At 44.9% G+C, this 13,740-nt stretch overlaps 1 protein-coding gene and 1 long non-coding RNA gene across 2 annotated transcripts; both read left to right on the top strand.

The window, feature by feature from the left end:
* The first annotated feature begins 147 nt into the window (after window positions 1-147).
* On the top strand, window positions 148-1,216 carry LOC141027705 (uncharacterized). Its single transcript, XR_012189436.1, has 3 exons — window positions 148-209; window positions 295-374; window positions 1,002-1,216. It is a non-coding gene; the product is annotated as an uncharacterized lncRNA (long non-coding RNA).
* A 1,214-nt stretch (window positions 1,217-2,430) lies between these two features.
* On the top strand, window positions 2,431-3,162 carry LOC141026848 (protein FAR1-RELATED SEQUENCE 5-like). The gene has a single exon (XM_073503710.1). It carries the CDS (start codon window positions 2,431-2,433, stop codon window positions 3,160-3,162), a length of 732 nt encoding a protein of 243 aa, XP_073359811.1.
* Window positions 3,163-13,740: the final 10,578 nt, after the last annotated feature.

Below are 13,740 nucleotides of genomic sequence, written 5' to 3'. Positions count from 1 at the left end.
AGGAGGAGAGGGCACGGAATGACATGCAGGCAAGGGCCATGTACGAGCTCCTTGTGGTAAGTTTCTTCTGCAGATTACTTGCTAGTCTTAACATTTGAGTCTCATTACTAACTAGTATGACTCTGTTCTGAAAACCAAATGTGCAGTCTGTGTGCGAGAAGTCCGGTCAGCCCGCTCCGCCGATGCCAGTGATTGCTCCTGGGAGCACGGTGAGTTTAGTTTGAATGGACATTACTTGGTAGTCTTAACATTTGAGTGTCGTAATGCTAACGAGACATTGGATCTTTGGTGTAGCTTAACTCCAGAAACGCATCGCACGATCCTTCTCCAGGTAGCGGCACTAGCCACCCCGCTCCTACACCTCCCTGATCACGGTAAGTTTCTCTAGTGTTTTGCTTAACAAATGCATAAAGACCTAGACTTAGCTTTATTTCCTCCAATATGCTTACCATAATGACCTAGAGTTAGCTTATTTTCCTCCAAAATGACCCATTTTACCTAGGTTAGCTTATAAATGAAGCAGTTCATCCAAGTTAGCTCAAAAATGACCCATTTTACCTAGATTAGCTCCTAAATGATCCATTTTACCTACGTTAGCTTTAAAATGGCCCATTTCACCTAATTTAACTCCAAAATGACCCATCTTACCTAGGTTATCTCATAACGATCCATTTCAACTAATTTAGCTCATAAACGATCCATTTGACCTAAGTGAGCTAAAAAACGATCCATTTCACCTAAATTAGCTCTTAAATGATCCATTTCACCTAAGTTAGCTCAAAAAGATCCATTTCAACTAAATTAGCTCAAAAATGATCCATTTCAACAAAGTTAGCTCAAAAACGATCCATTTCAACTAAGTTAGCTCAAAAACGATCCATTTGACCTAAGTGAGCTAAAAAACGATCCATTTCACCTTAGTTACCTCAAAAACGATCCATTTCACCTAAGTGAGCTAAAAAACGATCCATTTCTAACTTTCTTATTTTGCCATTTTGCAGATTTCATTATGTGCTGGATGGAGTGCTTGTTCTACTCTTCTTGTTATTGTCTTCTCATTCTTGTCTTCTCATTCTAGTCACCTTAGCTATGGAGTGCTTCTTTATGTATGAAATGATGGATGGAACTTGTTTATGTATGAAATGATGGATGGATCAACTTGTTTATGTATGAAATGATGTATGAACTTGTTTATGTGATGAATGCCTGTGAAATATATCTATGTCATATATATTTTCTGTGCAAATTGTGGGATTTAATAAAAAACAGAAAAAACAGACAATATGCAGGCTCTTTGCCGTCTGCCACCGACGGCAAAGAGTTCTTTGCCGTCCGCCGCGGACGGCAAAGAAGCCACGTGGCAGCCAACTGTGCTTCCTGGGAGCTGACCCATTTGGTCAGTTTGCCTACAGTGGCAGACGGCAAAGACTTTGCCGTCCGTGGCAGACGGCAAAGAACCTGCACTTTGCCATCAGTGGCAGGCGGCAAAGAACCTGCCATCTAGTGACGTGTAGATGACATCATAAGGCGGACGGCAAAGACCAGAGAAATTTTGCCGTCTGCGGCGGACGTCAAAGGTCTGCCGTTAGCCACTTAACGGACTGATAGCGCAATTATTGCCGTCCGCCCTCTTTGCCGTCCGCCGCAGACGGCAAAGAGCCTTTGCCGTCCGCCGCCAGGAAGCAGACGGCAAAGCAGCTGTTTACCGTAGCCTTCTTTGACGGAGCCTTTTGCCGTCCGCGGCTGACGGCAAAGGTCTTTGCCGTCCGCCTTTCGAGCCTTTGCCGTCCGCCATGGCAGACGGCAAAGTAGTTGTTTCCTGTAGTGTAGGCAGTCCAGTGTGCAACTGTTATGGTACTACTATGCAACTGAAATGACTTAACTGTGCAACTGGTGTCCAACTTCCCATGCTGTTTGTATATCACTTTTGGTGCTTGTTGTGCAACTAGATTGTCTTTACTGTGCAACTACACAATGTCCTGTATGCAAAAAGTGCAAAAGTGTTTTTAAAAAGGTGCAGCTAGGTGTCCATTTCCTGCGATTATCTTCTGTGCCAACACATGTCCTATTACTGTGCAGCTGGATGTGCGCACTCGTGCAACTAAAAAAGATATATTGTTTGTTTTTGTATTATGCAGGACGTATGATGCATGTAATGGCAGAGTTCTATGGATCTGAGATGATGGTGCCATTCGGACCAAAGGCAATAACAAATCTTTGTACAAGTTTCCGTAGAGATGACACAAAGGAGGGTGGTCTGATTGAGACAATTGCGCACTTCAAGGATATACAAAAACCGATCCAGACTTCTTCTATAAGGTGAAATATGATGAAGAGGACATAGTTGTCAACATATTTTGGGTGGATGGCTTAGCTCGAAAAGCTTATGCAGAGGCGTACCACGATTGCATATCGTTTGACACCACCTACATGACCAACATGTACAATATGCCGTTCGCGCCCTTCATAAGAATAAACCGACATGGCCAATCTTTCATGCTGGGTTGTGCGTTTGTGAGGCAGGAGTTGGCATCGAGCTTTGATTGGGTCTTTGGAGCATTCCTAGAGGCTATGGATGGCAAACCTCCTGACAACTTCATCACCGATCAGGATGGTGCAATGAGGCAGTCAATACAGAGCATATTTCCAACCACCGTGCACCGCTGTTGTCGATGGCACTTCATGAAAAAGGCTCAGAAAAAAGTTGGTTGGCTGCTGTACCGGAATCCAGGACTCTTTGATGATTTCAACAAGTGTGTTGACTTCAGCTTCACTATAGACGAGTTTGAGCAGAAATGGGCTGGGTTAATGATGAAGTACGAGGCTATGACACACACGCACTTTGAGAAGTTGTACGAATATAGGTCAACTTGGGTGCCGTGCTACTTCAAACACAGGTTCTTCCCGTTCCTACAGTCTACACAGCGTAGTGAGGGGTTCAACGCCGTCCTGAAAAGATATGTGAACCCACACAACTCAATGCTGAACTTCGTCAAACAATATGAAAAAATCCAGAACCACATCCTTGCCAAGGAAGGCTGCAATGATTACAGGACAGAACACCTTGAGATTGAGCTGTGGTCCAACTTCCCAATAGAGAAGCAAGCTTACAAACCTATACTAGGGACCTTTACCGCAAGTTCAGAGAAGAGTTTGAGCTGATTGGACGTTATAATGCATTCCAAGTTGGTGCTGATATATTTGAGCTCAGACCGAACCAGGAATTTGTTGCCAAATATGGTTCTCGAAACTACTTGGTGCAGGCAGGGGTGGAGGAGGGTTCCTATTTGTGTGAGTGCTGTAAAATGGACAAGGACGGCATCCTCTATTGCCACATCCTCGAGGTGTTCACCCATATTGGAGTTGATGTCATACCGGAAAGGTACCTGCTAAGACGGTGGACACCTACTGCTATACCTAGTGCGCCAGGGACTGGTTATGAGCAACCGGATGAAATGCCTCCTCAATCAAAGAAGCAGATAAGGGAGAGGAACATGATATACGATTTTCGGAAACTAGCAAAGTTTGCGAGTGGTTCTGATCCAGCACAAGCTATTGTATACAAGCATATGCGCGCAGCATGTACCGAGATCGGCCACCTGAACAAGTCCAAGAAAAAGAAAAAACCAACTGCTGCCACGGGGCCATCAGATGATGGCAACCCTCGAGGACCTCCTCCACCTCCAGGCAGCAATCAGGGGGCTCATTATCCAGGTAATTACCTGCCCCAACTCCTGATCTAACTAGGTGTGTAACTTCAGTTGCACACATCATTGTGCCCAGTTGCACACATCATGGTGGCTAGTTGCACAGAACAGGCTGCCTAGTTGCGCATGCTGTGTTAGTTCAAGCATCAAGATAACACAACTAACTTGTTTTTCCTGTTCTGGATATACGTGATGTCAACCCTCAAGGACCTCCTCCACCTCCTGGCTGTACACGGCATCCTCTGCCACCTCCTCCCCCGCGTGCTCCTCCCAATGGCCCTACAGGCAGCACTCAGGGGGCTCATCGTCCAAGTAATTACCTGCCCCAACTCCCCATCAAACTAGGTCTGTAACTCCAGTTGCACACATCATGGTGCTCAGTTGCACAGAAACAGGCTACCTAGTTGCGCACGCTGTGTTAGTTCGAGCATCAAAAATAACACAACTAACTTGTTTGTCCTGTTCTGGCTATAGGTGATGCCAACCCTCAAAGACCTCCTCCCCCGCCTGGCCCAACTAGCAGTGCCCTGCGTGCTACTCCCAATGGACCTACAGGCAGGACTCAGGGGGCTCATCACCCAGGTAAAATACCTTCCCCAACTCCCAACAAAACTAGGGTGTGTGACTTCAGTTGCACATATCATAGTGCCAGTCGCACAGAACATGCTGCCTAGTTGCGTGCGCTGTGTTAGTTTGAGGATCAAGCTAAAAATCTAACTTGTTTTTCCTGTTCTGCCCATAGGCGATTACAATCCAAGTACCATGACGGGCCGTGCTACTACAGGTGTTTTTTCAACTTAACTTGCACACAGCAACCAGTTAGTTGCACAGCATGGGCTGTGTGGTTGCAGAGAACATCAGTGCTGGTTGCACAACAAAAAAAATACTAAATTTTTTATATGATTATTACACAGGTGATCATGATGGTCCTACTGCCCCGTTGGAGGCTGCATCCCCTGCACAAGCTTCTGATGATTTTGTGCCCAGGGATCCTCCAAGGTCTACTACAAAGGGTAGGGCAAAGAGTCGACGGTACAAATCGGCGCTGGAGCTACACCCAAAGAAGAAAAACAAATGCAGCCAGTGCCAATCTACAGAGCACACTGCTGGTGTGTGTCCACTCAGGCTACTGTGATTCTGTTTCATCGTTTGTAACTTTGAGACAAAAAAGGAAAAGAATGATGTTTTTTTAGCAATGTTGGGACCAAGTGGACAAATTCGGCATCTATGATTTCTCTTTATCTAATTTATGCTCCTTGAATTAGTTCATGCACTGTGTAAAAAAATGTTGCTTTTGTGCCTTTGTTGGCAACTGGTTAAATATTTAGTTGTTCAACAATTTTATGTCCAGTGCTCCTAATGTATCAACAAAAGTGATGATATTGAGTTGCAAACGGAATTACTACTAGTGTGCAACTACAAAATCTGCTTAAAAATTGTGCAAACCAGCAACTTCCTCCATGGAGCAGAGAAAGAAAAAGAGTACTGACCTAGTCCTTGTCGTATCTCAGCAACTTCCTCCATGGGGCGGTGTTGTGCACGCTGGTGACCCAATCATATGCCAGCTTCTTCCTGATGTTGAGTACTTCCTTGGGTTCGTAGTTGGGCAGTTGGCTACTATTCCACTCGATGGCGTTAAGCAGTGCGAACAACCCACACTCATTACTGCGATGGACAAGAAAGAAAATTTGTCACATAAAAATAAAACCAATAAAGACAATGCACTCTGTGCAACTGCTTATGTTCTACTGTGCAACTGTTTATGTTCTACTGTGCAACTGCTTATGTGCCACTGTGCAACTGCTTATGTGCCAGTGTACAACTACTTATGTGCCACTCTGCAACTGGCTAGATAATCCATTACAAACTCATAAAAATGATAAACAGATTGCAGACTAGTACTGTGTCTTAAAAAACTAAAGATTGCACATATAGATAAATTTAAAAACTACAAAATGATGGTAAGAAATTGGGAAGAATGACATGCTTATTGTCTTACTTGCCAAGCTGCTTCGGTACGTCAATGTCAATAATCTGGAAGTGCTCGATGCTGAACTTTGGGTAATGCTTCCTCCATAGCTGGCGTACTGCCCCCGCGATGGTAGAGGCGGTGGTCATCAGCTCAATGTTGTCCAGCGTCCTGTTTGAGTCAAGAACTTCGAAGCGCCCGTCCCTCAAGTTGACATTGAAGACCCAATAATGCCTCCCTCCCTCCTTATCGGTTACATCAGCGCACTCGAGCACTGGCAGCATGACCTGCAAGCGTGAACGATTTCAGACACAAATACAGGCTGTAGCTAAGAAAAACAGTAAAAGACTTGGTCAAGTTAAAAACAGGTTGCAACAATTATGTGCCAACTAACAGATGTGTCATGTGCAACTGAACATGCTGTGGGTGCGAACTAAAAGAGATGGACCATGTGGGCACAGCACTCACCAAGTCTTTCTTGTCGAGGCGGTTCTTGTAATCAAACTTCTTGTTTATCTCATTCACGTTGTGGATCCCTTGCTGTAAATTCATCTGCAGAGATTATAAAGCATGGCTCAAAACTCCTTAGTAGATGAAAGGCCTCCCTCAATTGGTCAACAAAAAAAGTGCTACAGAACAAAGATGAGGGTAAAGAAGGTTTTGGAAAAACTTACAGAAAACCTCAGTGGCATAACAACCTTCTTTGACCCTTCTGGTAAGTTATCCATGATGTGTAAGATTCCAGTCTCAATAACAATTTTTGACAGCCATTGAACCGGCTTCATCGAATCAACTAACTCCTTTAAAGAAATGTAGAAAGCACCATACCTGATTATCTCAGGGCTGAATTTTTTTTAAAGCAATAAAAAGACAAGTTAGCTCGAAGGGTCACAGCAGCAAAAAAAAATGTGCATGAAATTGAAAACAGAACAGTGTGCAACTAAAAGCCCTGTTCTGTGCAACATGCTATGCTTTCTGTGCAACTAAGTGGCTGGTCCTGTGCAAACTGAAAAAGATATGTATGTAGGCTGTGCGGAGTTAGTTTACCTGGTAGCTTCATCATTTGCTCCTTGGTGATGCCTGACCCAATACAAGAGGGCAGCGTAAAGCTTGTTCACTGCCTCATTGGAGCTAAAAGTCTTCTTCTTGTTGTAGTCAATGAATGGAGACCTTTGAGATGCTGCGGGCCTTATTACCCTCCTCTGTCTTCGTGCAATAGGTGGTCCCGAAGAACTGCTCGTGCCAGCTTCTGGTTCTGCGCATATCGGGGTGTGGCAATTCTCTGGTGATCCAACATCTAGCTCTTGAGCTATTGCCTTGCCAGCATCAGCAGCAGCGCATCCTTCATTCATAGCTGCTGGGTCCAACTCACACTCATCAATACAAATCACACTGGCTTCCGCTGTTTCTGCTGCTGGAGCAGGTGCTGGAGCATCACCATCTATGCCGAGGTCAAAAGATGGTGCATCGCAGAACCCGTCACCATGATAAGACTTTGATCTTCGTATGGGTTCAAGGACCAGGGCATCTCCTTGCGGCACAAACACGGGTGCATCGTTCACTGACTTGGTTCGCAATAGTGTTGTAGTTGGCGGCCTTGGAGGCTTGCACCTACTTATCATGTTGAACACCTCCTCTTGTGTTAATGGTTGCTGAAAGTCAGCTCTTGGTGATGCAGGCTTGCTTGGCTGCTATGTGCTGGCTCTTGGGGACGGCAATTTGGTAGTAGGATCACCTCCTTTTGTGTTTGGCATTGAAGCATCTCTATGAGTAGGCACCTTGGGGCTTGCAGTTGCAGTGGTGCCTTCCTGAGCAGTTGTGGTGGTTTTGACTGTGACCACGCTGCTAACTGACACATCAGTTGGCACACTGGTATCTGTAGTTGGCATCTTTCCAGTCTGAGTTGGCAGCAACCTAGCAGAACTTGGCACCCCTGCATCAATGGCTGCGGCTCGCAGTTCTCTCTCGTCTCTGAACCCCAAACCTTTTGTGGCCTGTTCCCCCTTTGTGCCCCTGGCAAACTTGACAATCATTTGCTGCTTAGGTGGTTTTGGTGGGACTGTTGAAAGGGGAGTCTTCCCCTTGATCTATTGAACTCCTGTGATGGTGGTTGGCTCTCTGTTCACTACAGTTGGCATATCAGTTTGAAGCACAGCTTCCTTGACCATACTTACTTTAGCATCTGCACTCACCATCTTCTCCTTGGTTTGAGGCAACTGCAGATTCTTCTTCATTGAAACTGCTTTACGCTTCTGGACCACGTGAGGGTTTGCCATGGATGCTGCCTTGCTCTTGCCGGAGCTTAGGTCTGGAAGATGCTTCAAATATTCCTTGTATTTTCCCTTTGAATGAACCCAGTCAAGACCCTTTCCTGCTTCCTCCATGTCAATTTGATTCTTTTCAGCATCACTTGATAAGAACAGGCTCTTGTCAATGGCAAAGTTGATCTTCTCACACATATCTTGGTCGCTAAAATCTGGCACAGGAAAGGTGGTTGGCAAAGCTGGCTTCAAGTTGCAGAGCTTGAACATATCAATGCTGCACTGAGACTCTGCTTCGTCATTTTTCTTTGACTTAGGCAAATCCTTGTCTTTCTAGCAAGTTTTGTCAATTAACATCTGTAGTGTGCTCCTGCTACTCAATGAATTGCTGCTGGTGGCAGGGGTGGCAGAAGTGCTAGTCCTCCTGGATGTGTTGCCGCCTGTACCACCAGAACCAGGGGCGTTGTCATCATCATCGCTGCTGTCGCTGCCTCCATTGGATCCCCCTTTATCATCACCATAACCATCCTCGTCTTCTTCATCGTCGTCTTCTTCCCTCTCACTGCCATCAACTGCTGCGCCTTTGTCTTCTCCCCTCTCACTGCCATCAACTGCTGCACCTTTGTCCCCGTCCCCCTCTTTGGCCTCACCTTCTTCTTCCTCCTCCTCTGCCTCACTATCTTCTTCCTTGTCCTCCTCCTCTCCTTTGTCCTCTTCTTGTTTGTCCTCCTCCTCCTCCTCCTCCTCCTCCTCCTCTTCCTCCTCCTCCTCCTCCTCCTCCTCCTCTGAATCTTCTTCATTGTCATCCTCATCCTTGTCCTCCTCCTCTGATTCATCCGCATCTGTGTCCTCGTCATCGTCAACATCTATCGCTGCTTCCATTTCCTCATCTTCTTCTGACTCATCCTCAACAAACTCTTCTTCTTCTTGTATAGTTGACCCCCGTCTCTTTCTTTTTGGAGCACGGCGTGACGCCCCGGTTTGCATTGATGGCTGCTGTACGTAAGGATCAATATCCGGTTCCTCGTCATCGATCTTGGCAACTGCTTCAATGAAGGTGCCAACCTGTTCAGTTACAACCTTGCACAGGTCATTGACCACTTTCGCAATCTTTGCCTTTTTTTGCATCAACACAAAAAAAAGATTCAGTACTGATTCAGTTACAAAAAAAATTAAAAAGTAAAATGTCTGTAACTGACCATGATGTGATAAGCAAAAACCGACTAATACACACTTTCTGGCCAACTAAAAACATGATTCTAGCCAACTACACAAGCACTGTGGCACAAACTAAAAACATGCATTCTGCCAAGTTGATGTCAATGGTTGTAAATGAACACTTTGACTGTCCAAAAGAACATGTGCAACTACAGAAGCTTATATGTGCAACTGAACATACATCACACCAACTGAATCCTGTATTCTCGCAACTACAAAAGTTATACATGTCCAACTGAACATACATCCCAGCCAAAAAGAAAAATGTTGGTAAGTGGTACAAATTTCTGTATGCAAAACACTAACATGCGGATTGTAGGTTATTGGTAACTTGGATGCCACGAATGCTTCAGCTTGCAAAATTCCACCAAACAGTGGTGTCTGCTCCGTGCCTCTATACTCCTCTTTAAGCTGATGTAAAAAAGAGAAAAAGAAAAGAACAAGGTTATCAAAACAGATTTGTGTGTTGAACGAAACCAAACATTATAACCTATGCAACTACAACAAGATACTGGGGTAGACAATTCGATTATACATATATGCAACTGAACAAAGACACAAAAACTGTGCAACCCACATGGCACCTAAAAAAAGTTTCTACCAACTGATGCCACACATCTGTGCAACAAGATTAGTAAAATTGTGCAACTTAAAAAAGATGGTGTGCCCATTTAAAATGAACATGTGTGCAGATGCCAAACTTAAAGGTACAAGCTGTGCAACTACATGCATTGTTGTGCCAACTGATGACCGTTTTTTGTGCAATTTCCAAAAAAGTGACCAGACATCAAAAGAACATAAAAAGAAAAAACTGTTGGAAAAAGACAAAGAGAACTCACTTGTAATTTGCCGAACATACCAGGAGAGATGGTATCCTTCTTGATCACCTTGGCAATTAGAGTACTATCCCATGCATTCGATCGTATCGCGCAGTTGCTTACTGGGATGTCATGGACAAGCGCATCAAGGTATAGTATCTTCACCAGACCCAACAAAAGAAAAGCCAAGTTCAGTTATTATTATGAGTATTTGAGCAAACTATAACTGCACAAAAAGAACAAGAACAGATGGAAGTGGTCGTTTTCACTAACCATCAAGTGATACAAGCAGCAGCAGACAGTTTGCTTCTCCTGGTCCATGTTCCGGAAAGCTTCATTAATGTGTTCTGCTACAAAGAGGCAGATGTTTGTGTTCTTGAGCATTTGATGATCTAGCACAAGTCCGTAGCACTCTGGGCTGAGCTTCAAGGCCGTGGTTGGTGCTAGAAAAGTGCCGAAGGCAACCGCAAGCCAGGCCATAAAGAATGTGTCATCCGTTCTTCCAGCCATATCCTGAATCATCTTGAGCCATGTAGTGATCCGGGGATGAGAATTTCCAGTTATGTTGAAAGCCTGTCTGAATCTCCTAGTGGCATCCTTGTCAACTAAATATCTGACTTTTTGAGCCCTGTTTGGGAGATCAAATACCCTCTGAACACTGTCAGCATCGACACGGATCCTTCCCCTTCCTGGGAAAACCATTTCAGAGGTCTGTGGCTGGTAGGACTGCACCAGGAACTTAGTGAGGTCCGCTGGAAGTGTGTCTGATAAGTTCAATAGCCCCCCGAACAACCTCGAAACTAGCTCTGACTTCTGTAGTGGGGTTAGAGAGGCGTTGAAATTTGCAAACCGCCCTGGTGATGCCCTTATCCTGCCCGCTTGTGATGGTCGCTCCACATCTTCCCCTGCAGCCACCTCAACTCCTTCACCGCTGGCCTGTTGATGAGAATATAAAAACATTAAGGAAACATAAAAAACAAGAGAAAAAACAAGAATGAAAAAAATCTAGCAATCATCATTTGGATTCAGTATTGGAAAAAGCTATATATTCATAAAATGGATCATGCCAACTAATATGATGTATTTGTGCAACTAATAAAGATCATGAGGACAACTGAAGACTGCCAGTGTGCAACCTTCAAAAAAAAACTAAGAAAATATACGATACCTGGCAACTACAAAAAGTTCTAGCGGATGTGCAACAATAAGAAATGATATTGCAAACAAGATAACAGCAACTAAAAAAAGGTTTGCAAGGAACTGTTCAATAGCTCATAAACACACAAAAACCACATACCTCAGCATCTGTTGCGGAAGATGCGAGAGCTCCTCCAGCAACTGCTGCCTGCACAAAAAAATGACCAGTGATGTCAACTATAAAGAAGCCAACTTGTCAACTACAAGATGCCAACTAATGCCAACTAATGTCAACTGTATTTAGATCAAGATGACTAGAGATGTCAACTACAAGGTTGTTATTGACAAAATAAAAACAAAAATAGTGGTGAGAACTGATGCATAATTTCATCAGCGTCTAAAAAGCGAGAAACACTTATATTCGAGAATTTACTTACCCTAAAAGATGACTCAACTCCCTTTCCAAGTGCTGCACGTCTAGTCTGCTTTACAACACGGAACTGATCAACATCCTAAGAAAAAATAAAAAACATGAGCATGGGAAAAAAAGTTATATGACCCAAACAAAACCGAAAAATGGGCTTGTGTCATCAGCATGCCACTTACCTCAACATCCTCTCCCTGCTCAACACTCCGCGCAGGTCGTGGCTGGCGATTAGCAGGACGCTTCGAGTTCCGGCGAAGCGACTGACTTCCAGAACGCTGATTAAGCAACCCAAAAAGAAAACATGAAAAAAAAGGACATTAGCATATGTGCATAAGTTGAAAACAACTCAAAAACACAGAAAAAGTGAAAAAAATACATCTTCTTCATTGCCATCCGCATCTCCTCCTATTATAACCATTTTTACCCTGCGGGAGGAAATACAACAAAAGAAAACATAGTTAGAAGATGCGGAGACAAACTAGAGAAATCATAGAAGGTTGCTTTGATCTGCAGACATCTACACATAAGCAGGACACAAAATGCAAAAAACCAAAAAACATGTGGACAACCAACTACTACAATGATGCAGCCAACTGGGCAGTAAACCTTGTGCAAACTGGACAGCATATAAGCCAACTAACTATTTTCTGCCTAGGTATTACTTGCCAACTGTGACAAGTAATAACTAGGCAGAAAATAGTTAACTAAAGGCAACAAGCTCAGTAAGATAACTTGTGCAAATTGGAACAAGCAAAAAATGCAAAGCAAAAAATCCAGCAAAACAATTGGGTATACTATATTGAAAAATTAGCAACCCATTAGTGCTAATTTGCAAAAATAAGCGTCCCTAGTTGCATATGAGGGGAAACACATGAAAACAACCACATCCACAACAAAGACTTGCACATTGAGAAAAATTAAATTGGAAAATTGGCAAGCATTGGTACTAATTTGCACAATCAAGGGGCCCTAGTTGCACAAAGCAGGAGAAAACACATGAACCACCACAGCCACCACAAGGCTGGTGGATTGGGTAGACTGTATTGGAAAACTGGCAAGCATTGGTGCTAAATTGCACAAACAAGAGTCACTAGTTGCACACAACAGAGGGGGAAACAGCAAAGCCAACTAAGTACAGCAACTAGCACAAAGTGTATAACATATGAACAACCAACTAGTAAAAAGTGATGCAGCCAACTGAGCAGGCAACTTGTGCAACTGAACACCGTATAGACAACCAACTAGTACAAACAGTGAGCCAACTGACCAAAACAACTGCTGCAACTGCAGAGCATATGGACAGCCAAGTACTATATGGACGCAGCCAACTGAGGAGAATTTTGTGCAACTAACCACTTAAATTACTGAACACAAACTACAAAATAAGCCAATGCATTGCACACAACATTGCGCACATCTAATACAACTTGCAGAATGACTAAGAATCATGAACAGATCTCAAAACCTCTGCAAAATTGAACGAAGCATGAACTAAACAGTCAAATCGCCCTAAAATCGCGCAACGGGCGCCGTGGACATGCATCCCTTCTACCTAACGACTACCGCGTACCCTGGCCAACTACACGTTGACCCTGGCCAGCCACCCCCGTGCCGTGAACTACGCCTCCTTGTAGATCCCGACCACCGTTGGGCGCGTGCTACGAGATAGGAGAAGGGAACTCAACGTGACCAAAATCGAGGATAAGCGGGGGTAGTTCGCGCCGTTCCCGAACCCTAGAGAGCATTCCCCTCACATTTCGGCACCATCCGCGCTCCGCGAGATAGAGAGAGGGAGGAGAAGCATGTAGAAGTGGAGGGCGAGCATACCTCCGACGGCGAGGAGCACCAGCGATTCCCCCGCGAGGAGAACCACCCGCAAGCCGCCGCCAATCTGAGCACTCCGCCGCGACGCCCCGTTCGGTGGAGAGGATTGCGAGGAGGAAGACGAAGCCGGAATGGGGAGAGAGCACGCTGCGGCGAGGGATTTCAGGCACACATTTCGAAAACCGCCGCCCACGACCCCCACTACTCCCCTTCTCTACCGCTTACAGGTGGGCCTGCCCACGTCCGGATATGGACAACCGCCCACGACCGCGGTGCGGGGCCAATCCAGACCAGGTGGCACCTGGCGGATCTGGGCGCGATCAAACGGCCAGTTATCAGCCGCCCGTGTCTGTTAGTTGGTGGCCGGCCGCTTTTTAGA

This window comes from Aegilops tauschii, chromosome 7 (genome assembly GCF_002575655.3).
Source record: "Aegilops tauschii subsp. strangulata cultivar AL8/78 chromosome 7, Aet v6.0, whole genome shotgun sequence".
Lineage (NCBI taxonomy): Eukaryota > Viridiplantae > Streptophyta > Magnoliopsida > Poales > Poaceae > Aegilops > Aegilops tauschii.
This window is presented reverse-complemented; position numbering and strand designations above follow the sequence as displayed.